The 26,566-nt window shown below is 33.5% G+C and overlaps 3 protein-coding genes across 3 annotated transcripts; 1 reads left to right on the top strand and 2 right to left on the bottom strand.

Moving 5' to 3' along the window:
* Window positions 1-6,063: 6,063 nt before the first annotated feature.
* On the bottom strand, window positions 6,064-8,342 carry LOC148285337 (uncharacterized). The gene is made up of 2 exons (XM_088226338.1): window positions 8,312-8,342; window positions 6,064-6,971 (listed from the first exon to the last, which is right to left on the bottom strand). Exons 1-2 carry the CDS (start codon window positions 8,321-8,323, stop codon window positions 6,630-6,632), a joined length of 354 nt encoding a protein of 117 aa, XP_088082464.1. The 5' UTR covers window positions 8,324-8,342; the 3' UTR covers window positions 6,064-6,629.
* Window positions 8,343-17,426: 9,084 nt separating this feature from the next.
* On the top strand, window positions 17,427-18,274 carry LOC148285336 (uncharacterized). Its single transcript, XM_088226326.1, has 2 exons — window positions 17,427-17,489; window positions 17,574-18,274. Exons 1-2 carry the CDS (start codon window positions 17,472-17,474, stop codon window positions 18,033-18,035), a joined length of 480 nt encoding a protein of 159 aa, XP_088082452.1. The 5' UTR covers window positions 17,427-17,471; the 3' UTR covers window positions 18,036-18,274.
* A 1,760-nt stretch (window positions 18,275-20,034) lies between these two features.
* LOC148285335 (uncharacterized) lies at window positions 20,035-21,150 on the bottom strand. Its single transcript, XM_088227050.1, has 2 exons — window positions 21,133-21,150; window positions 20,035-21,021 (listed from the first exon to the last, which is right to left on the bottom strand). The coding sequence occupies exons 1-2, from the start codon at window positions 21,148-21,150 to the stop codon at window positions 20,035-20,037; spliced, it is 1,005 nt and encodes a 334-aa protein (XP_088083176.1).
* Window positions 21,151-26,566: the final 5,416 nt, after the last annotated feature.

Genomic DNA, 26,566 nt, shown 5'->3' with positions numbered 1-26,566 from the left:
TTATATATTACCTTTACTTAAATGTTCTTCATCTCTGTTGTAATATGTTAATTATTCCAATTCTTTTGTCAAAATATGTTTTCATGTTGTAAGATGGAATATGGGGTTGAAAGTTCCGCTGTCACGAGGCAATAACCAACCCCGATGTTTTTATTTGTGTCTTATGACTTTAAAACATTTTTCATTGTTATAGGGTGCGAAACTACAAACACTTGACTGAGAGAGGAGAAAACGGACCAATTGAAATGTATTGTGCCAAAATTTAGATGCATGACTTCGCAACAATACAGGGAAAAAAAATCGATTTGTAAAATACCCGAAATCGTGAAAGTAACAGCTTGGCAATCTTGCAGTAATCCCCATAACTGTGAATCTGATGAATCTTCTAGTGATGTTTAACATTAATATGCCAATAAATAAATAAATTAATGTGTTTATTATTAGTTCATTAATCACAACGACAATAATTATAGAAATTTCAAAATTGTAAAACTATGATTCTTACACATAATTAATATGAATATCTTCTTTAAAACTATATTTTCGTTTTGTAAATATTGAGTTTAAGTTCAGAAATACTGCTCTATAAATAACATTTTCTCTGGATTTTTTATTTGGTTAACTTTTTTTATCATGTATGATTGCGAATAGCCATGAATTATATTTTTAAGTAAAATACCTATATTTGATAATAAAAACCTACCTCAAAAATGTAAGCGGAACAACTTACCCCGACGACGGAACAACCTGCTCTACTGCGCGGTCAATTGTTCCCTTTCTGTTTATTTTTCTCAGAAATAATGCTTTTGCAGAGAAGACTATTTACTTTTTTATATCCTTAAACACTGATGGACATTACACTTTATTTTGATATGACCATTTAGTATTTTTTGAAAATTGGAACTTCCAGCCTTAGCCTCCTAGAAGAAAAAGAAAAATCAAAGCTACAAAAAAAATAGTAAAAATATAATCATTTTCCTTATCCGCACCTAGCGATTTATTGTCAACCACATTGGCACTTCAGTTGTAGTGAATCTAGATAATTATTATTGTTGTTAGATGCGAGGTAAGGTAGTATGGTCTTGTATAGTATGCTTCCAGTGCTAGTCTAGCGACAGTGAATAATATTGCAGTGTTAAACTACCTTCAGAACAATTTTTTCACGTTCAACCTGCCAAGAGTCGAATTTAGGATCTTAAGCATAGTAGGCGTATGCGCCAACCACCAATGACGAACTTATCTCCAACCGATTTCTTTTTTCAGGATTTTCAACTGAGAGTAGCCATCTCGTCAAAAACACTCCAGGTTTATGGTTTTAGTCTAAACACGGACAAAACTATTTTTTTATAATGATGATTCTGTTTGCTTTAAGGGAGAATACCTTTAACAGTAAAAATAAACAGAATAAGTGCTTAAGAGAGCATAGGCTAAAGCATTATTCTTATTTGTCTATTCAAAACATTTATGGCCATTTCATTTCTTACGGGTCCCAAAAAAATATTTTCTGAAGCCTTTATAAAAATGTCTTCGTATTAGCTTCTTTATTGGAAAACATTTCGCGTTGAATAGAGTTTTATTTTAGTGGTCCTATGAGATACATTAAGAAGCTGTTGATTGTATTTTTCAAAAACAAGCTGTCGATATTGACTTGAGAGTGCTTTAAAGTTTAACTTACAAAGGTCACAGTATTTTGATCATCTTTTTGTAATTTCCATCTCTCGAAAATCGCGAATAAATATATATTTTATCGTCAAGTCAAAACATATTGTCAAAAATCTACTAAATATAACAAATGTTTCGTATTGAACTTGGAAATGTACTGACTCCACAATATGGACATGTTTTGTTGATTTATATTTTTTTTACCAGACTAAAAAATATAATTACAACAAATAACTATAAAATACACTTATTAATTTAACTAAATCACAACTAGACACTAAACATTTTGAAAAGTGTAATTTTTTTTTTGTAAATTTATTTATAAACCCTTACGGATTATTACATTAGTTGTTTTTTTAGTGTTTTTGGTTTGTTTTTTTTTAAATTTATTTATTAACACATTTCTACAAAGGTACATATGAAAAAAATATGACAAAAAAAATATCCTTAACTCCATGAAGCCAGGAGCCCTGTGTTGAGTTGAGATACATTATAATTGAAAGTGGAATCATACATATTATCAAGAAAACAAAAAATGTTAATTCAAATTTATTTTTTATGAATATTTGGGCTAAACGACTAACAATATATAAATCTATGCAATGTCTCGCTGCGGTATACTGCCATGGTCTCTTCTCTTAGACAAAACTTAGGCTTTACTTATGTAGAACTTAATATGTTCATTACTTTCGACGCATAAGACTCCCGACCTAAGCGTCAGCTGCTCACTGTTCGTCGGCAAATTATGTCAGAACCACAGGACGTGAACTTGATTTGGAAGAATACACAGAAGCTAGAAGCTGACAAAAAGACCTGAATGTTATTTGTGGTATCCATTCACCAACTAGAGAATGATCATGGTTTTTTTACTAGGTTGCCGAAATGAGAATTAGCGTAAAATACTGTAAACTTTAAATCTTTTTGAAAGATATAACGCCTTTTATGATCTTGCCACATCATCATTACCTTTTCCACATATAGTGGTGAACAGAACAATGCATTTATAAACCAAATTCAGCGTATTTAAATCATCTGTTACATAAAATAAAGGTGACCAGTCTTACCCTTTCGGCGCCAGTCCTAAAATTAATGAATTACTTCAAATTAATAAACTTTTAAATCAATATTTCACGTCTATCTTGTCAGAAATATAACCCAAGATATCAATAATGGTAGGCAGATGCACCAACCACTTCACAACGAGAAACTTCTCTGCATTCAATTTCCTTATTCAGGTTTTTTACCTGCCTAGCAGCCATCGAGTCGAAAACACTTGTCCAGTGTTCTGGATCTATTTCACAGACATAACTGTATTCTGGAAACAGAATTTGTGGTTTGCAAATAACACAATAGATCAGAATCTTATTGTTATTTCCTAAAATACATAATATTACCTAAGTTGTGTATTTCAAAACAATCAGGGATACTAGAAAGGAAACTGACATTTGCTTAGAAATCTGATAAGCTTTATTTTACTGTACGGTTGTTTAATTCGAAACAATAGTTATATCACAACAATGCACGATTCAAGCGCTTTATTTGAGTTTCCTGAAATCTGTTTTAAAAGCTTTTGTTCCAGATGTAAAATCAATTGCCTAACTCGGTGATTATGAATATTCATTTGTTTGTCAAATTATACCACATAACATAAGCCTAAAAATATCCCATTTGTTTAAATGTATCTTTTATAGACTACACAAATAGAGCTGCGGTTACAATTACTTATCATTTTCTATGCAAAAGGGACGTTGTGCAACAAAAAATATTGTACTTCTCATCAATATAAACGTTATAATATCGACAATCGAAATTTCGATGCATTATTTATATTTTTCAGAAAAACAACTAAATCATCTTCCCTTTCGGCACCCGATGGGTACATAGGGGCTTCTGAAATTATTTTTCTTTAAATTTTAATTTAGTTTTAAAATAAAATAGCATACATGATTTATTGTTGTTCCCGCAAAGCTGAGGCTTGTCTACGGGTTACATTACTTTAAAAAAAAATAAAAGGTAGGTAAAGAGTTTAATAAAAAGTCTTTAAAAAATGTACACCTATAAGGTTTACTTGCTCTTTTTAATAAGTTTTTGATGATTTTTTAAAAAAGTGGTTCAATTTTTTCCTTTCAATTTTTACTGGGTATTAAGTTAAACAATTTTGGTACTACACTCCCCATTGTTCTATCTCTATAGTAGTTTTTCTGTCGAGGCACTGCCAGTTTCTGAGCCGATACTTGTCGGGTCACAATGACTTTAAATTTAAAACTGCAGTCTAGAAAATGATTTGTCAATATTTTTAAATATTTACAATGCAAATTTATATCCATTTGGCAATTCTCGACCTGAGTACGGCCCATTGTTTGCTGCGAACTGTAGCTGACTTAATACCCAATAGTCATAGAATGGTTTTCCTACGTTTGGGCTCTTCTATAGCTTGGCGCATTACTACTCTGAGGTCATAATACATATTATATCCCCTCAAACCAACACTCTTGCTGATTGGGAATATTTTGTACCAATAAAAAAAAAATACGATAATAATTATGAAACAACAAGCGGATTGTATTTAAATATATGTTATTTATCTAAAATGAGAACATTAGGATAAACACGAATATAAATCCTCCAATTATCAAGAAAACGCTACATTAAAATAATATGTCATAATAACAGTGTTTAGAAGAACTGTTAATAACCGTGCTTGGATCGTGTTTTAGGTTTCGAAGACGTAGAAAAGTCCGTAGAGTAAAGGCGTTCCCCTTCGTAAAATTAAAAAAAAGGTAGATCTTATGGGGTAACGTATACAATAACAGACATTGAATTATTATATCTTCTTTATTATTTAAAAAAAACGACAAAATAAACTAAAGTGTCATTAGTAACAACGCAGTACCTAGTATCACTGTGCGCAAGACAGGAAATTATGATCACATACATAAAATAGACGGTCATTTAGGCTCAAGCCACATTTTATCCCCTACTCTCTTGATAAACTTAATGTAGATTTATCAACGATGTTTTGAGTTTGTCCAAATTTTTGTAGACATGAACTGGATTCAACCACCTAGGAAGCTGTTTATATTGACATATTACAATAGAGATAGATCACATTTAAGAGAAGGCATTATAGAAATCTAGGCATCTTCAGGGCTTATGACCTGTCATTGGCTGGTTTGGTTGACCTGTTAGTGGCCACTTTATACACTGTGTAATATTCACCATTCTTTCCATATATAAACATCTTTATTCCTTAAATTATTCCATCTGTTGATGTTTGTGAAAAAATTTTTTTTTCATTGATTAATCCTTACGGGATACATGCATTTGACATAATATTTTTACTTTTAAAGTTCACATTCTACTGTTAATAATAATATTTTTAATATCTTTTGTAAAGGTTGTCTCAGTCTTTTGTTTAGTTTTGTCTGGTTTTTATTGTATAATTTCAGTCCATGGTTTATTAGTCTCAATTGTCCTTTTCTCGTTTTAGAAGGTTGAATATGATATTTTTCTGATATTCTCGTATTGTGTCCATATTTACTAAATTTTATCAAGTTTTAGTTCTTCGTCTACAATAACATCAGTGGCTAACTTATGAATAAATTTTAAGGATTCTAGTTTAAAGAGTTCAGTTACATTTAATTGTGTAGTTTGTTAAAAAAAATATTTATTTTCTGTTAGATAGGGTATGTCATGTACTAACTTTAATATTTTATTTTGCTGTCTTTATAGCCTGTTTATTTTATTTTGATTTCCTGTTCTCCATAGTAGTTGCATATAACATATTTTAGTTTTTACATAGGCTTCGTACATTTTTTTTTTTTGGAACAAAGTTTTTGTTTTTTTTTAAAGACTCGATAATGTCGCTACTTTGCTAATTAAATTTTTGATACGAATTTTCCATGTCAATTGTCTGTCTTTTGTTAGTCCTAAGTATTTTACATGTTCAATTTCAGTTAGTCGTTCATTATTTATGTAAGCATCTACTTTATGATATTTTTTTCTTTATTCAAAATGGATAATATTGCATTTTTTTTCATTAAGTGTAAGTATGTTTGTGTTTGTCCATTTAGTCAATATAGTAAGGTCTTTGTTTATGTCATTGTTTGTTAATACGTCTATTTGATTTTTATAGAATAGTCCAATGTCGTCGGCATTCATAATAATTTTCCTCTTTAAAATTATACAGTGATAAATTTAAAAAGCTAAAACCATCATTCATCAGATTAAATTATTTCACCCACATTCTAGGCAACGCCTGAAAACATTTTTGACCAATAATAAATAACATTTTGCGTAAAATCATTCTAACAGTATTGTTTGTTATTTATTCGTTGTAGTTTTATTTCATTTAGTCAAATAAGTTGTAAATAAAACTCTTGACAAGTAATGTAAGTTGAAATCTTTTATTTTATACACGCCACCTTGCAACAAAACACTGGTAAAATACTAATTCTACAATTATCATAACCATACGAAACAGATTCCACTCAGTTAAATACGCTTCGAGCTTGATCAGAAGGGGCGAATTCACCGCGAAACGTTTCGCGCAAATTCATTCGCGCGTTAGAGAGATACTAGGCGCCAATACATCGCGGCTACAAGTATCGCGCGAATTCAAAATACGCGCATAAATCGCGTGCACTTTGCCAGACTCTCGAGCGCGAGTCGAGATACTAGAGACGCCTTGTTGCATCCAGTAGACGCGCGAACTCCAGAGCGAGTGCACATATCAAGTGCGTTTCGTTAAACTTCATTTTTTCTACTGACTTAATTCGTCGGCGCGTTGGTACGCTGGACGCAACGGTCACGCGTTTTACGCACGACCATGAGAGAATCGCAGCGAATTCGCCTTTTCTGGACAAGCTCTTGGGTTTACCACAAGGATGTGTTAATAAAATAAAATGATTGGTTTTATTCTTGCGTAGAAATAGATAACACGATTAAAAAAATTAAAGATCATAGTTTTAGTAAAGGTAGGGGTAGCTGAGGGGAGCAGCGGCGTAGGCAGCAGCATATGGGTTAATTGCCAGCGGGGCGGCTAGCGGGGCGGAGAGCGGAGCGGCGAACGGGGCGCCGAGCGGGGCGGCAAATGGGGCGGCGAGCGGGGCGGCGAGTGGGGCGGCCAGTAGGGGGGCGGACCTGAGGACGGGAGCGGCGACCACGGGAGCTGGGACGGCAAAGGCCGCGTTGTAGTTCCTCGCCACTACCTGAGAACTGGTAGCGGTTACTACGGGGGCGCCGACAATCACTCCGGGAGCGGGGGCGGGAGCGGCAAGGCAAGAAGCCACCAGACAAGAGAAGAATACCTGTAATGAATGTAAAATTCGCGTATAAAAACATCTAAATAAATATACGAATTAATAAAAAACAGTTGAGCGATCATTAATTAAAAGTGTCCAGGCGGATGAAGAATACAATTTCGTGCGTAAATGAACGATGGTGGATACATTTTCTTGTGCAAAAATCATTTTGGAATTTTTAATAAATTAGATTCTTAATATCCAATTTATCAAAAAATTTAACATGCCAACAACACATTTTAAAAATTGTAACTCGAGTCACCCTTAAGTTGCGCATCCCTCTCTGCGCGAAACAAGTAAAAGAACTCTGAGGGAAATTCCAAAAATTAACAGTATCGTTATTTGACTATTACGCATTGTTAAATTGACCAGTCTGGAGACGCTCATCAGACAGCGAAAGCGCTTAAAAAGCCAAATAAACTAGTGGAAGTGTACCAATTATGTTTAATTTAAAACTAACAACAGAAATGAAGAACATTTTAGAGAAGGTTATATAGAAATCTAAGCATCTACAGGGCTTATGACCTGTTATTGGCTGGTTTAAGAGGCCACTTTACACACTGTGTAACATTCACCATTCTGCCCATATTTTAACATCTATATTAATTTAATTCTTTCATATGTTGATGTTTGTGAAGTTAGAGGGATGAAAACTTTATTGATGCGAGTGAGGTTCATATAATTGAATTATTTCACCTATTTTTTCAATTTCTATACTTCTTCATGGACCAGGTGGATTTATCAACAACGTTTTGAGTTTGTCCAAATTTTTGTAGACAATAAATCCAGTCCTTGACTTCCAAACTCAAAATATTGTTGATAAATCCACCTGGTCCATGAAGAAGTATAGAATTGAAAAAATAAAAATTTCAAGCGTTGCCTAGTATGTAGGTGAAATAATTCAATTAGATGAACCTTAATCGCATAAATAAAGGTTTCAGCTCTTTAACTTCACAAACATCAACATATGAAAGGATTGAAGGAATAAAGATGTTCAAATATGGGCAAAATGGGGAATGTTACACAGTGTGTAAAGTGGCCACTTAAACCAGCCATTGACAGGTCATAAGCCCTATAGATGCCTAGACTTCTATATTACCTTCTTTTAAATGTTCTTCATCTCTGTTGTAATATGTCAAAGTATATGGCAGATTTAATCAACATAAAAAAAAATCTAGATAAAGCAGGTAATTGTGTTTTTTTTATAATTTTAAACCGAATTAATAATAACAGTACCTAATTAAAATAATGAGTTGAATAGTAACAAAAAATTATATTATGGTGGTATTTAATAACTAATTTTCGTCAATCTATTTTTAAATTCTGCAAAATGTTTTTGTACTCACCGCCTTGAACATTTTGCTTTGTGTTGTTTGTTTCGCTGAAGAAAGAAACTTAATTCCGCAGGCGTTATGTCCACTATTTATACGTCTTTAGTCGCAGGACTATGCAATAGTTACAGGGGCGTCTGTTACGCAATAATTCGATACTAACACATTGAAATGACACTCACACTCGCCCAGTCACGTACTATTACACGCAATGAATGGCTTGGACAATAACCCACTTCATGCTTACAAGACAATCGTGATTTGCTTTAATAGTTTTTTCGCTAAAAAAAGAAAGTAATAACACTTTTGTGTAAAGATGTGACAAAAAATAAATTTCGAGATTTTTTTTACAAACCCTTTTTTAAATGAAATAGATGCATTCAAAAAAATAACAATGTTCGGTTCACGCAGCGTCAGTTGCGAGGAAAAATATTTAACAACATTATTTTGAGTTTGGCCAAATTTTTGTAGACAAGAACTGGATTCAACTCCTTGGGGAGCTGATTATATAAAAATATTACAACAGAGATGAAGAACACTTAAGAGTAGGTTATTTTTTTAATTTATTTTTTTAAATTTTTTGCACATAATGTTATTTGTACATTGGCCTTCTTATTGCCAAATGGCAATTTCTTCCAACCAACCAATAAAATAAAAGGTTAATTTTTACAGTATAAGTTACAGAACATATTCAATAGAAAATAAAGATTATAAATATATAAATAAACGAATTTGTTTATAAATTACCTTAAATCAAAACTATTACTCAATGGAAAAAAGGAAAAAAAAGGAAAGATGAAAGGAGGAGAGATTAAGGAAGAGAAAGGAGATGTTTCTTCAGACGTAATTAAACCAGAGATAATGTAGTAACATCTTTGATGGTGGATGGGAGATGATTCCACAGTCGAGCCGCATGGACACTATATGAGTTAGAGAAGAAAGATGAATTGTGGATGGGTATTAAGAGAGTACCTTGAGAGTAAGAACGAATAGGTAAACCATGTACTGAGAAGCGTAGATTTTTTTTACGCGGGTATATAGGAGCGTTATGACTATGAAGTACATTGAACAGAAGCGAGAGAGAGTGATAGTCTCTCCGCTGTCTAATTTTGAGCCATTTCAGTTGCCTGCGATAATCAGAAATGTGGTAATATAGAAGTCTAGGCATCTACAGTGTGTAAAGTGGCCATTTAAACCAGCTATGGTAGGTCGAATGCCCTGTAGATGCCTATATTACCTTCTCTTAAATGTTCTTCATCTGTATTGTAATATGTTAATTGAAAATATTTAAGTTTTTTTTTTTGGTTCTGGTGTTGTGGTGTATTTTTATCAATAATACTGTTTTAATTACGTTTTTTTTACTGTTAAAACCATTTTGCTTTATTTTGTAAAGTTCAAGTGAACAAATATATTATAATTCGATGACTGGCCCAATAACGTTCTATTGATTATTTATTGTACGCCAGTAACTTGTACATTTGTTTGTATTTCAAGAAAAAAACAAAAATAAAAAGTCTGAGAAAGATTTTTTCTCTATTATTCGGGGTGTTGTGGTATATTTTTCCTAGACTTTTTTCCAAACTCTCTCTTTCCCAACTGCTGATAAGCCTCTGAATAGAAGCTTGGCAAATTATTCGCTTTTTTTAACCGAAATCAAAATGATTAAATATGGATCTTACTAATACATTTTTTTTTAAAGAAATGTTTGCGTTATTACGGGAAATTTTCTGTTAATCGTACCTATACTAAACCGTGTTAGAAAATGGTAAATAGCATACAATTCTATACTGACATACAGATCTCGTCTTGTCTAAATTCATACTTAATTTCTTGCACGTACAGTGATTATTTTGATTCAAAGGTTAAAATAGCCTCCGTGCTGTAGTGGTTAAGACGCTTGACTCCCAGACGAAAGATTCCGGGTTAGACTCCCGGTGAGGACACAAAAAAAATGTTTTTCCTTTATACCGTATTCTGCGCTACAATTGACCACAATAATTAAGCCTCGTGATCTGCTGTGGTGCAAAAATGTTTGTATATATATTATATAGTTTGTATGTATGTATATTTATATTTCTTGATCCGTATCCTGCAGCAATAGACATACGAGTATATGTAGCTACACATATTTATTTTTTTAAAGATTTATCAATGAGAATTTTAGGTTAATACTACTACTACCATCACGCCATTTCCCCGTAAGAGTAGACAGAGAGAATGGACCGCCACACACGTTAATCCTGGCATACATTTCATTCGTTCTACAAGACCAAACCATCTTAGAGACTCTTTCTTAATCTTATCAATTATATTTGACTCAGATTTACACTCTTGCCTGATTTCATCATTCGTAACCCTGTCATACATTGATTTCCCACATATTTGTCGAAGAGATCGCATTTCAACCGCGTTCACTCGGTTTTCATCTTTCCTCTGCCAGTTTCATGTTTCTCTTCCATGCATAAGTGATGGGAGTAAAACTTCATTGTGCACTGTCAGCTTCGATTGACATATTTTTATTAGCAAATACTGTGTTTAGTGCGCTGTTCATTTTGTTGCCCGCATTCATTTTCCTTTCAACATCTTTTTCTACTTTTCCATCTCTTGAAAACATGTTTTCCAGATACACGAACTCTTTTAGTTGTTCGAGACATTCATTCTTTACATTTGCATTTGCATTGCAGTCAGTAACCTCACTTCCCCTTTCAAATACCATAACTTTTGACTAACTTATTTTATCCCCAATTCGCTCTCCAGGCATACGTCATACATTTTAGAGACTATTTAGATTAATAAATTATTTCTAACATAACACATTTGTAAATAATACATTTTTGTTTGATTCAGTTGAATTAATAGTTTGCAGCATCATAAAATAACCAATTTTATGTCCAGTATTTTTCTCTTCTTTTCATTTTAACATCTGTTCCTAAGTGGGCATGTGGATATCACCATCCGCCTCCAGAAGACCCTATGTCTAGCGAGTAGTCTCACCTATTCTCAAGTCTCAAGTCAATCCCGTTTTCCTTAGTTCTGCTGAATAAAGATAAAAGATCGTCGTCGGTGGCCTTCCAGGACGGCGAGAGCCCGCAGGCGTGAAGAGGCAACTTGGACTTAGACTTTCTTGAGGTGTCCGCAGAACGTGTCCAAGCCAAGTCCACAAGCGCATTCTTATGACGCTCGTTATAAGAGGATGTTGCGTCCGTTTTTAGAATTCAATGTTAGTTGTAAAATCAAACTACCTTTTACCTAATATTCTCCTCGAGCGTTTATTCCCAAAACTTTAGAGTTTTGGTGAGGTGCCAGGATTCAGATCCATATACGAGTACCGGCATTCTACAGAGTTAAATAACAAGCATTTTGTTTTGGCTGAGTAAAAACTAGAATTCCAGGCGGGTTGCGAGGTCTTTGTGCGTGCCATCATTCTCAGTTATGTCAACTCCTAAGTATTTAAAGTTTTCAACTTTAGTAATCCTCTGCCCATTATTTCTGAAAGTTATCTGTGAGTATTTAAAGATCTAGGTGTGGAAGAGTAGGGAGTAAATCTCAGTCCTCTCATAGTCTGCGCACAACTACAGTATTAGAATCCGACTAATGGAGATATTATTATTTTCATGCTTCCTATTTACCTTTAAATTTTCATGTTTCGTAATCATCATACTCATGCCCGCACCCAAATATACATCAGGGGCGAATCGTCAAAATGAGCGATTATGCACATCTTACCATTATTGTTTTTGACTTACGATAATAATGTTTTATAGTAAATATGTTTCTGCGAAAATAAATACAATAATTATTATTTATTATTATTCAACACCACCGTTTATATGTATCTTCCTACAAAAAAATATCTATGAAGTGCGCCCAGCGCCCAGCCCGTTCCAGTGAATGATAAAACTAGCTCAGCCTTTTACTCCATACAAAAAAGTAAACTTTATTTTACATCTCTAACCCAAGTCAGATTTTTTATCACTAAAACAAGCTTTCAGATTATAAATACTATTTGAAGATTCTCTATTTGAAAACTAGTATTTCAAACATTATTTCCGAAGGACTATTTTTCTTTGATAAGATACCGTTGACATATTATCTATCACATGGGACATGTGGCGTTTGCAGTGGCCATTTTTAGCATTATTCGTTTTTTTTTAAATCGGCCAGTGCTTAGTGTTGACAGTAAATTCATAATGGAAATATCTGCTGAATGTCATTATGGTATTTGTTAATAAACTTTTGTGCAAGATTTGTATTACAACTGTAGAATTAAACTACGTATATTGCATTGTTAATAATAATTATTGTCGTTGATTTTCACAGAACCACAGAAAAAAAGTCATTTGTAAGTATAATTATATCACTTATATATTATGTACGTATATGAACGTGCAAATTTATGAACATTTTTTGTAGATTACATATAAAATAATTCAGGGCTCGCCACTGTTGACCACTGCTGTTTCGCAAGACTGCAGCATGTATCTGTTTCGTGAAGGTAAGGTGAAAAACTGAAGTCTTTGGTTGCAACAATGAAATATTACAGTGTAAATCCACCGTTAAAACCATATTTCACGTTCACCAGAAATCGAATCAAAAACCTCAAGCAGGTTCTTCTTCACAATCTCAATCTTGGGGATTGGTTTACAGCAAAGCCCCGCATCTCCTCCTCTACTGCACTTTATTCTCTGCGGCCTTTCTCAGCTCAACATACAAGGCGCAGTTCAAGTCTTTCAAGTCAATTACTCCCGTGGAGGGTACTATCTGTGATTTGTCCCTTCGGCCATTCTCTCTATTATGTCATGCTGGTGACCCTCGAGGCGCACAATAAGCGATCCATTGGACTTGTCTCTCTGAGATAGTTTTAATTAGATACCCCTTTTTATTGACTATACTGAGAACATCGTCAATAGTGATGTAGTTTCTCCAGAAAATTGTTAATATTCTTGTGTAGCACCACGTCTCAAAGGTCTCTAGTTTTTTAAAAATCTTTTTCAGTAATGCACCATGTCTTACAGCCGTACATCAATATGCTCCCTATATATGTCTTGATGAGTTGTTTGTGGAGCCCGCTAGCTATGTTATTTGACTCGGAAAATATTAGATTTTTTGTTGAACGCAAGGAAGCTAGACGTATGCGGTAGTCGATTTCTGTTCTACCATCCCAGGTGATCCTGCTTCCAAGGTTTCCAAAGTCCTTTTCAGAATCGCTCCCAACAACGCTACGTTTATTTGCTACTCATTACGGCCAACTGTCATCACTTTTCCAGGATTTTTTTTTCACTCGCAGAACTATATTCTTTGACAGAATGTATGGAAAAAACTTTTTTTGCACCACAGCAGGCCAGAAGGCCCCAGTTACAGCAATGAAATACAGTACAGAACACCCAGGTTTGAATAAAATAACGTTTCATTTTTGGGTTCTCACGGGGACTCGCGCCTGAAACCTTCGGTGTTTGAGTCATTATAACGTGGAGGTTGCTTTTAATGTTTTCACCCTAACACGTGTACCCACTAAATGTTATGGTAATTTAGTTTTATACATCAGAAAATTTACGTTTTTCGGCGGAAATTTATTTGTAGGCATAAAAGTTCAACCATTAAAAACTTATGATTTACAACTAACGAAACATTCATATCTTCCCTGAAAGTCAAAATTTATTGCGTTTTTATTGCTATGGTATACTTTTAAGCTGATAAGAAAAAATTATACTACATATTAGTCAATAAAATTATACACGTGTATCCATGAATATTTTTTTTGTCTGTACAAATAAAAAATACATTTAAACGATTGGCTTATGTTAAGATCAATACTAGTAACAAGTTTACTAACACAAAAAACAAAATGTAAAGATTTGTTTTTTAAACTACAAACAGAACCCTGGACGAGTGTTTTTGGCTCGATTACAGCTGCGAGGTGAAAATTCTGAAAATGAGTGAAGATATGTCCGCTTCTATCAGTGTAGAGGTTGACGCGTTGATTAAGTGTTATTTAATTAATACATAACCAAAAAACATTTTATATTAGAATTCAAAACGCAAGTCTCACAAAAAAAACAGTGCTAATCATATTACTATTTAGGTTCATTATGATACTAAAATAAAAATCCAAAAAAATAATCTTCCATTATCAAATTTTACATAATATTTTTATAATGGAAAAATCTTACCATATTAAGTATAAAAAATATTTTACTAGAAAGAGAGAACGGTCAAAACGATATTCTAGGTATTTAGAAGGCATATGATCTGGTTTATGTAATTAATTAAGCATTACGCAGAATGGTTTATCATACATGGTGTGTGTATTTTCTTATCTCCTTCTCAAAAAAGATGTATTGTTCTACATACCATCATTTTCCTTTCCGCTTTCAGTGGTGCATAGGGCACTGTATTGGGGCACTGCACAGGTGTTCCAAATACAGCGTGTTTTGATCATATGTTGCAAAAATAGTCATGTGGTCAGTCTTACGCCTCGTGCCGCACAGGGACGGCGAAATGATGCAGTGATTTTTAATAAATTAAAAATTATTATTTCATGTTGATTCTGCCAGAAATTACACCAGGGACGTCAAGAATGGTTGGCGAATGCGCCAACCACTACACTATGAGGAGGACATATCTCAACTTGATTTATTTTCCATATTTTTACCTGAGATTAGCAACCGAATAAAAAACGCTCGTCCTGGGTTCTATTTCAGACACAGAACTGTATTCGTATTGTATTTGCTTGGATACGAAATATATACCTCTGCTCACATATCTATGAAAATAAAAATTTGGCCCACATTTTTCGAGGTATACTAATATGTTTAATGATATATATTAAATTTTACGCTGTGTGTAATGTGACCACTATTATTATTATTAGCCCACACAGTTCATAGACTCTGTAAATGCTTATACATCAACATTCCCTAAAAATAGAAATTTAAATGGTTTTTTTTTAAATTCTATTTTTATTTTTTAACTATTTTTAAAGTTAGCTAGGCCAAATTTCTTTTGAAATATTTTACATATCGTTTTCCTTTTTCTTTGACTTCTTTAAGTTTATTATTACTCAGCCCGTGACGTCACTAATTCTGATCGGTGAGTTGTCCTGACATTTAAAAGTATAGCACCGCATCTTAAAAATTTAATAAACGTGTAAATAAATGGCTCCCCGAAAACCAGAAATCCATCACAACACCGATATCATCGATTGGTTGACTGACAAGAACTCGTGATGTCGTTCAAAGTAGTTCATCTTTATTATAACCATTTTCATCAATTTTTTCATGCATTTTTGAAAACCTTCGCCTTGCAAATAAATGCTCTTATTTTTATTGCTTATGAAAAAAAATGTAAAATTTAATTTACAACCGTAATTATAAAACCGTAGCACTAAATTTCCTCATTATGTATCGAACTGGACTACCTTACTAACATCTAACTAAACTGGATTTTATAATTGTTTTTATGTGGAAATCTTAATTGGCTTTCTTATTTTGTTTTATTTATTTTCTCTGTATTTTTGTTTTTTTTCTTAACAAACGTAAGGCATCGGACAGAACAGTTTTTCAAAGTTATTCAATTAAAATCAAATATGTTTGATAATCCGTAAAATAAAATCAACTGAAATTATATGAAAATGTAATGTAACAATATTTTGAATTCGTCATGTTTGTGGACAAAATAATAATTTTAAAAATTGAAAAAATGTTTTCAGGCGTTGCCTAGTATGTGAAATAATTCGATCGGATGAATCTCTTCACAACAGTAGAAGTTTCAGCTCTGTAACTTTACTAAGATCAAAATATGGAAGAATTGAAGGAATATGGATGCTCAGACATAGACAGAATTGTGAAGTAAACTGACGTACTTTTTTTAAAGGAATAACCCGCCAAGCCTCTTTTTTGAGGTTTGTCAGTAGGTGGGATAGGGTATGTTTTTTTAAGTTGCTCTACATTGCGATATTTAATTGTTCCTGGACTTATACCTAAATCGTAAGACTGATCAGTTAACCTCTCATACAACAAAAATAGTCTAGATACGCTGCAATGAGGAATATCAGTGTAACGAGAAATTGGATGGAGGTTTCTCGAAATGAATGACAAAAAAAGATTTTGATAAAAATTTACTTCTTTGAAAAAACAACAATTGTTTGAAGTATGTCCAAACGCTCGCAGAAAGTCTGGATTTCCTCCCTAAGGAGTCATTTATTTTTAAATTTGTTGCAACAGAGAGAAAAAACATTTTTAAGAAGAGAATATAGAAGTCTAGGCATAAAACAGGGCTTATGACTTGTCATTGGCTGGTTTAAGTAGCCATTTTACACACTGTGGAGCATTCACAATTCTGCCTATGTTTAAACGCCCACATTTCCACAACTCTTCCATCTGTTGACTTTTGTGAAGTAAAAGATCTGAAATCCTTATGATGTGGGTGATATATATCCGGCTGAACCAATTCACCTACTTGGCAACGCCTGAAAACAATTTACCAATGTTACACAGTGTGTGAAGTGACCACTTAAACCAGCTAATGACAGGTCATAAGGCCTGTAAATGCCTAGACTTCCATATTTATTTTCAAAAATGTTTTTCTTCTCCGTTGCAACAAATTTAAATACTTAGAAAGATGCTAATTGTTCTCCGAAATCAACGAGTGACTTATATATTTTTAATTACCAGGAAGCAAACCCATCAATCAGGACAACTCACCGTAGAGAACTTGAGACGTCACAGGTGGAGTAATTTCAAAATCACGAAATTTCAAAGCCCTGATAATGCAATACATAAATATACTTTTGGCTTAGTTTGATGGGTTATTAAAAAACGAAGAACTTCGTCGTTCGAGTGCCAATGCAGTGCTCTATACACCACTAGGTGCGGATAGGGAAATGCTAACGACGATTTTTTCATTCAATAAAAAGTGTTTTGCGTTTTTATGTCTCTTCCTATTAATCACTCGCAGAATCGCTTTGTGAATCCTTGATTCCAACAGTTATATAACTTTTACTAATCTGGGTTACAATCGCATACCTCGTGAACGCATGTCAGTACATTTTGTTACGCACTCCCTTCATTGTGTATGCAATTGTTCCGAGTATAAAAGATTCATATCACCGAAATAACGTCACACTTTCTTTGAGACTTCCTTATCGAACTGACCTGATCATATCAACGTGAGAATAATGGCGCCCGTAGAAATGGTAGATAAAAATGAAAATGCAAATAATTGAAATTAAAATAAAGTGCTTATGTTTCGTTTTTGACCAATCACTTTTTTTTTACAGATTAGCACAATACTTTTGATTTCGTTAGCTTTGGCAAGTGCATCATTCCCTGCATCATATTTGGGACATCCTTATGCTCTCGCTCCACATGCATTTGGACTGCCCACTGCCGGTGTACACGCATTCGCACCTGCTTTGGCTGCTCCGGCACCCGCTTTTGCTGCTCCAGTACCTTTTGCAGCTCCGGCTGTTGCTGCTCCCGCTCCTGTCTTCGCACACGCTTCTCCTGTCATCGCGTCCGTGGTTCCTGCCGTTGCTCCAGCCACAATAGCTTACAAGCACTCTATTCCCTACAATATTCCACCTTTTGCCAGTCAGATCAGTATTTTCAAAAAGCTATTGGCTCCTCTAATTGCTGCACCTCAACTCATCGCTGCCCCAGCTATTGCTGCAGCACCAGTATTTGCCGCCTCTGCTCCAATAATCAAACAGCAACTAATTCCTCAACATTTCGCTTGGTAACTCTGAAGACTTGTTTATGAAACATTAAAAAAATCAAAATGTGATTTAATTTTTGTATGTATTTTCAATTTATGGAAAATTGCATACGAAAACTATTTTGTTTATGTACCTACCTATTTGTTTTGTAAGATAGCATTAGATTATTTTATTAAATGTTTAATTGAAAAACTTTTAAATGTGTTGATTTTTCATTGCATTATTAAAAGACATACGAGTTTGAGGATATTGGAAGGAAACTTTAAAACATTCATTGAAGGAGTGGGTAACCGAGATATTTGCGAAAAACTTTAAAAAAATTATTCTGAGATTTCTAATTAATGCTTCGCTAACTTAATAGAGAATGCTAAGTTTGCGGCGGTGTCAAGTATAATTGAAATCAGTTTTTGGAAGATTTAGAGATGGTTTGAATTACGCTATTATTTAGGTAAGTAGGTTTTTATATAGTTTATTTTGGCATCAATAACTAATTTTCTATTATTTATATGATATTTAATATTTTCTCAATACGAACATGCGGGCAGAAAAAATGGAATGCATTTTTTTTTAAATAGAGTATTTTTTACATCTAAATTTGTTGCAACAGAGAGGGAAAACATTTTTGAGAAAGGAATATGGAAGTTTTGGCATTTACAGAGCTTATGACCTGTCATTGGCTGGTTAAGTTGGCCACTTTACACACTGTGTAACATTCACTATTCTGCCTATGTTTAAACATCCACATTTCCTCAACTATTCCATCTGTTAACTTTTGTACATAAATAATGTTCTTGCAATGTGCGGATCTGAAAAGAGGCCACAAGATCTTTGAAACAGATTCGGGTAAGTTGGTGGGGTGGGGCTTTCAATGTTGACTTTTGTGAAGTAAAAGAGCTGAAACCTTTATCATGTGGGTGAGATACTCACTTAGGTGTATCTTTCAAAATCAATCCTCTAATTCTGTAAAAATACATTGAAATATTCGCCGTCTTGTAAACTATGAACTCAAAATTCTTAATTTTTCAGTAGGCATATAATTTTATTTGAAGTTTGTAAAAAATCAGTTTTTTTATTTTTATTGAACTTCTCAATATAAAAATAAATGAAATAAACCTAAATATATGTAAGCCTAGTACTTAACATAGGGCGTTTGGTCTCTTAGGGTGTGGACACAACACCACGGCGCCGCGCCGTTCCGCGGCACGGTGTGCTCACGGCGCACCCGCTCGGCAGTTAATGTTTCATTAAATATTCGTATTACGGCTCGCACCCAAACCTGCAACTTTTGTCTAGATATGGACCGCGAAAGACGTATTTAAAACAACAAGAAAAAAAAACAAAGAAATATAAATTTACATGAAGTACGGCAATTACATATTTAAAAATGTATTTAAATTAACAATACATTATTTTAGTTTTAATAATCGGATGTTAATATCTCTCTTTAATTTTTTTTTTCTCTTTCCGCACCGCATGGTGCATAGGGCACTGCATCACAGCGTATCTTGATCATTTTTGTTACATGGAGGTAAGATTATCAGTCTTACGCTTAAGGTACCAGTCCAGGGACTATGGAAATATAATTGTGTGAAAACACCCTTTTAAACAAATATTTCGACAAAACATCAAATATTTCATATCAACTATGTCGGGAATCGAACCTGAGACCTATTGCATGGTAGGCAAACGCGCTGACCATTACACCACGGGGCTGATATATATGTATACATATATACATTTATGTATATTTATTACAAATACTGTGTTTGATTTTTCTAGTTTTTTTTACGTTGAAGACAAATCTATCCCAAGTACTTTTTTATTGTAAATCCTAAAGAAATCAATTGGATTTTTTTTTACCGTTTTTAGTACCAAGAACAACATATAATTTTTATAAATTTTATTATACAAATACAATTTAGCACATAAGTACAATCAAATAACATTAACAATGATAGGAAACAATTAATAATTTATCCATCCGTCTAATTGGATACGCTGCATAGTCACATTTGGTTGGAGATCAGTTGGAAGATGAAGTTTCTTCAGTACCATTCTGATCCCCGTTATTGGGTTCAGCTTCTTGATTACCGGGAAAAGGCGATTCTGTTTCGTTTTCATTATTTGGTGCAGGCTCCGCGTTGTTTCTAGCAGCAATAACAGTGGGATCCTCTTCGTCAGCAGGAGAATTATCTTGCGCTTCTTCTCCAGTTAGTAGAGGACCAGCTGAAATCGGAGTAGGACCGAATCTAGCAGGAACACCAGCAAAAGCAATTCTATTTGGAGCACCAACAGGAGCCAGTCTAGTTGTTACTCCTACGGGAGTTACAGCGGGAGCAATGGTTGAGTGGAAAATAGCACGTGTTTGAAGAGGTTGAGCAGAGAGAGGAACAGGAGCGGCCACAGGTGCAGCTAAAGGAGTAGCCACCCCACTACGTAACAAAGGCAGAGCAGGTAATGCAGAGGTGTAAGTCAGTGGAGATCTCAGAAAAGCTGAGAAATAGGGAGAAGCTAAACGAGCTGCTAAAGGTGCAGCTATAGGAGCAGCAATCGGAGCAGCTAATGGTGTAGCTAGTGGTGCAGCTATTTTTGCAGCTAGCGGTACTGCTACTGGTGCAGCAAATTGTGCTGAAACTGGTGCAGCTAATGGTGCTACAACCGGTGCAGAAAAATGCGCCAAAGGTGCGGCTACATACCCAGATAACGCTCTGTTAACAATGTTGATTTGGCTAGCAAATGGCGGTACATTTTGAGGAATCGAATGAGTATATCCAACGGATGCTGGGGCTAAAAGCGGAGCTGGCCTAGCTACCAGAGGAAATGTAGCTTGTGCAAAAGCCGGTGCGGATGCAGTTAACACTTCAGGAGCGAGGAGTGGTGATGAAAAATAACTTCTAGCTAACAAAGGAGATGAGGCGTATACGGGAGATGCAGATAAAACAGAAGCCAATGGTAACCCTCCAGCGTTAACCTGAGCCTGTGTGACGGCAAGTATAAAAAATGAAGCGATCTGAAAAAAATAATAACGAATATTATTTCTATGTAATGTGTGTTTTAATAAATTTGCAAATTTAATTTACAAAAATACACGAATTTTTATTTTGTATGTTTTTGTTATTACCAGACCAATCGAATTCATCGTGAATTAGTGAGATAACTCTTCTTTTCGACCAGATAAACGAGAATGACATGTAGACATCTCATCGCCATTGGTTTTTATACTGGCAGCGATCTCGCCAAAATGATTATTTGGTCTTACAGCGAAATACATGCTTATCGTGTGGTCAATGATAATGTTACGAAATTATCTGCCGTTTACGAAATTTTTGCTGTTAGAATACTTGCAACAGGGCAGAAACGATGTTGCACCTGTACAATAATAGAATGCGAATTATTTTCAATGTAAGAAAACATGGAATAATATGCATTTTTCAAAAGTTCTTTCAAGGTAGTTAGCTTATTGCAGTCAATCTTCATTGTAAATGCACCGATGCATTATTACGCTTGATTTAGGTACAAGAAATACATTTGGATTAAAGGACACTTGCTTTTAATAAAGTAAAACGCTTCAAACATAATAACATCATACTTTAATTCGATTCAAATATCCTAGAATAAAATGTATCTACTTTGTCAGTGTCAAAAATGGCTTACTGTTATTTTTAACTAACATTTAAATTAAATTAAAATTACTATAGTTGTAAAATATTGATTACCGTATTTCTCAACAATCAGCAACGTAATTTGTGGTTGCTCTTTATTTCTACGAGAATGTTTTGAATATTAATTAAGTACAGTGTACAGTTAGAATTGTTAAGCAGTGATTTAAGTAATTCGTTTTACAATAAGTTATTCATTGTTTAGTGGTAAGAATTTTGATTTCCTTATTTCTGTTTCGAGTCGTATTCCCGTAATCGCACTAGTTGTGGACTTCAGATCAGATATTCGAGGTTCGATACCCGCAAACACCCTATTTCCACTTTCTAGCACATTCAGCATAAATTAATAAATACATTAAATGAATACATTTTTAATTTACGAAAAGATGATGGGAAATAAAAAACACTTGTGAAAAGAGTGGTTTAGAGCCTCTCATTGGCTAATTGAGGTGAACATTTTACAAATGTGTAACATTTACCATTCAGCCTATGTTTGAACATTCATATTTCTTTGATTCATATATCTGTTGTTTTTGTGAAAAAAATAAGCTAAAACCTTTATTGATACGTGAGAGATGCATTGTCTGTCTCCGGGAAGAATAAATATATTTTTGTTAAAAATAACAAGAATCCGTATGTTTTTGACTAGATGGCTACTCTCAGGAAAAAATCCTGAAAAGGAAAATCGCATGAAGAAAAAAACCGCCTCGTAGTGTAGTGGTTGGCACCTAATGCGTTAAACTGATCACCTTCACTTCCTGTAATACATGTTCGACATACATCATACTATTCCAATAAGGTATCCTATGCACCACCAGGGTCGAAATAGGGTTTGAATCAATCAGATGATCAAGAAATACGTGCGAATTATTTTACCCACTAGACTAAGAATTAAATTGTAATTTTCTATAGTTCCTTGATTAGTTGCTTTAATCAAAAATATTTATTAAGTTTTAATTAAAAATACAATTTTAAGCCATTACTCCAAGGGGCCGCGAGTTATTTGCAAAATATGTACAAGGTACAATTTGCCATTCAATTGATACCGAACACATTGTAAAAACGGGAATTTCTTGAGGTTTTTTTTGATATTACTAATATTATTTGAAAAAAAATACACGTGTAAGGTAAAATATGTCAAGGTTAACAAGATCCAACCCACAGTTAGAGGTCGGCATTTTAAGGTTTGACATTTTTTCCGTAGATTTTTTTAATCTTTAAGAAAACAGAACATTTCGAATTCGTCGTTACGAAGTTTTTTATATTCCACGCTTACAGACTAATTTCGTGAAAAATAGCATTCTTCAAATAATATAGACTATCAACAATGGCAATTTCAATGGCATCGACATATTTAATTGTAAATACGACATTAAAGTTTATTATAACAAAGAAGGTAACATTTTTGAGAAGGGTATGTGAGAGTCTAGGCATTTACCTGTCATTGACTGGTTTAAATGCCTACCTTACACACTGTATAAAATTCACCAAAAAAGTTGAGGAAATATGGATGTTTTAACTGAGGCAGAATTGTAAATGATACACAGTGTGTAAAGTAAGCCAAACAAAGCAAATTCTCTTTTCAAAAAAACTTCCCTCTCCGTTGCAAAAAAATAAATATTCATTACCCCAGAGTAGTAAAATCTTCTCCATTCCTCTCTTTTTATCTCCTTTTATTATTGATGACTAGTATATATTGAACGTTTTGCCAATAAACAAACAGCGTCAGTATAAGATAATAGCAGATCATTTCCTCGATTGCAATTTTAAATCCAAAATAAACCACCAGATCACGACCCGACAAGTATAGGCACAGCAGCTGATGGTACCACGACAGAAAAACTACTATGGTGATAGAACAATGGGTAGTGTAGTACCAAAACTGTACAATTTAATACCAGCCAAAAATCGTGAAGAAAAAAACCTAATTTCATTAAAAAAATAGTCAAAAAATTATTAAGCAGCAAGTGAAACTTAAGTGTATAAATATATTTTATTCTTCAATTATTATTAAACTATGTACTTACTTATAAATTTTTAAAGAAATGTAATGTAACCCGCAGACAAGCTTCGGCTTTGCGGGTACAAAAATAAAATTATGTATGTTACTTATTTGTTAAAATGAATAAAAATAAAAAAATAAAATAATTTATCGTATTTGTAAATATTGCTAGTTCTATTTTAATTTATGTTTTGTGTGTTTATTTTCAAAAATTTTGTACACGTTTTTAACCGTAAATTATATAAATAATAGTCGTTCTGAAGAAAATAATAAAAGCCAGTCATGAATGTACTTTAACTTTTGCTAATGGAAACACAAAATTGTTTATTAATCTGTTTATACAATCGTTTATTGTACTAAACAAATGTGTACTAGGATTATTCTTTTTTAATTATTTTATCTTTATTTTTGACATCAAAATTAATTACAAAATAGAATATTACAGGTCAGCCTCGTGGTGTAATGGTCAGCGCGTTAGCCTACCATGCAAGAGGTCTCGGGTTCAATCAACATATAATCTTTTACAGCATGTTTTATTCTTTCTTTCTTATAATACACAAAAAATATTAGAACTGTCCATTATTTATTATAGGAGCAAAAATTCATTAACATTTTTTGTATACCCACTAACAGGCCATGCCTTTGTGGGATTTTTTGTTTACTATTTTTACTATTAATATGTCTTTCATTGCTATTTAATTGTGCTTTTATATTGAATACTCTGTTTTACCTCTTATGTTTATTGTAAAAATAACAAAAAAATCAAAAGAAAAAAATTCCCGACATGGTTGACATGAAATATTATTAAAAAGGGTGTTTTTAAATTAGAATATTTCATAGTCCCTAGACTTATACCTAAAGCGTAAGACTGATCACTTTATCTTCTTGTAACAAAAATGATGTACCAACGCAATTGGTGTACCAACGCAGTGCCCTATGCACCATTAGGTGCGGAAAGAGAACGATGATGAATAATAAAATTATAAAATAAATCAATTAAAATTTTAGCCTTGCCACACCATGTATTATTGGGTAGCTTATCTGTATTATATTTATTGAAATGTGTAAGTTTTTATTGGACTCGCGTCGTCCTGGAAGGCCGTCTGTTTATATATTTTTATGTGTGCCAGATTTCAGATTAAAAAATATTTAATAAATATACTACAAATACCTAAATTCTGAGTCCAAAATCCAGTAAAACTAGAAATTAACTCACGTTCTTGTACACCGGTAGAACCAAGCCTATTAAATGTGCTCTAAATTATATATTATACTTTACTTTTACACATACGTACTTTTTACATTTGATTAATTCTTTAAAGTTTATTCATATGCCTACATGGAAACAGAGAAAGAGGAGGGAGTGTAGGAAGTAAAAAAATTTTTTCGGATAAATTAATCGTCATTATACCATTAGTATACAAAATTTACTTATTTTCATACTTGCAACTTATATAAGACTGTCAATATCTCGTTTATTATTGTACCATCCTTCCTATTTGAATTTTTTTAAATGTATTTGACTCATTTAAATAGTGCCTTTTTGTAAAAAAACACCTCAAGAGTGCTTAACAAGTGCATACTTAAACTTACATTCTAAATATGCTTAAGTGACATATTAAATTTTCTGATTTAAAATTGAGGGTATGATAAACGAAAGAAGTGAGATTTTAGTTGGGATCTGATGGATTGGGACTATCGATGATTTGTAAGTTTGAAGGCAATTGGTTCCAGGCAAAGGAGCCACCAACGGCAAAAGCACGATCTCCGAATCTAGTGTTTGGGGAGCGCTGGATTTCGACAAGTTTTCCTCTGCCTGAATCAAATGCTGACCTAAGAGTTAATGTATTTTCCCTAATGTAAAGGTATGATAGGTATTTTGGAGACATTTCATGAAGGGGTTTAAATACTGTCCAGCAAAAGCTTGTATTTTATTCTCTCTGGGCTTTTTAACCAGTGCAAATCTCGAAGATGTTGGTAGATGTGAGAATTTTTTTTACTCCCGTAATAAGGCTTGCTGCTGCATTGAAAACGTATTGAAGTTTATCAGTTTCGTATTTTAGGAGATTTGCGTATATTCCATTAAAGCAACCTAGACGAAAACCGACATAAGCATATACATGAGCTTTTTTTGCGTCTATAGGAAAATTTGTCGGAGAAATTGTTGTTGTTCTACTGTCTTGTAAGCAAGTCCCATTGTGAAAAATGATATTTCGATAAATCCTTATCATATCTCGCATCTGCATAAGTGAAACTGGTGTTAAATAAACACCTTAAAATAAACAACTCTTCAAGATCTACACGATGCCGGTATCGGTGCAATAGCAAAAGTAAAGTGCCTCATAAAAGAAACAAATGGAAGAACTCAATAGTGAGTAACAACTTCTACACAGTCCACAATATTCAATTACCGTCTATTATCAGTGTGCAACGCCTGAAAGATATTGAGTTCGCTAAACATCATGTAAGTGTTATCCCTTTCATATGTTTTTTAGTTATATTTAACTTTGTTTTTTTCTCCCTCTGAATTCATTGTAAATATAAAATGTAATCGACTTAGATAATTGCACTAAAAAATGCATGATGCGTTCTATCTTCTTTGCCTACTATTTGAGAAGAGCGGGTAATGGTAAGTTCGTCTCTCAATATAATATCGCTATCAAACATCAACTTTGTAACTCCAAAGAAAAATTACACGTGTATAAGCTGTTTCTTTAACTAAAAAATGTCCTTCCAAGCAATTTTAGAATTCATGCTTCGTTTGAACTCTGCCCTTTGAAATGTAAAAAATATAATTGAATTTAGTTTAGAAGAAAATCATTTCAGGAAGCATTTTTCTTCTTGTTTAACAGGATTTCAGATTTTTTTCTTTTTATTTTGTTTTGAGGCTCTTA

The sequence above is a fragment of the Micrasema longulum genome, unplaced genomic scaffold (assembly GCF_059751315.1).
Source record: "Micrasema longulum isolate JH-2025_06_02 unplaced genomic scaffold, ASM5975131v1 h1tg000040l, whole genome shotgun sequence".
NCBI classification, from domain to species: Eukaryota; Metazoa; Arthropoda; class Insecta; order Trichoptera; family Brachycentridae; genus Micrasema; species Micrasema longulum.
This window is presented reverse-complemented; position numbering and strand designations above follow the sequence as displayed.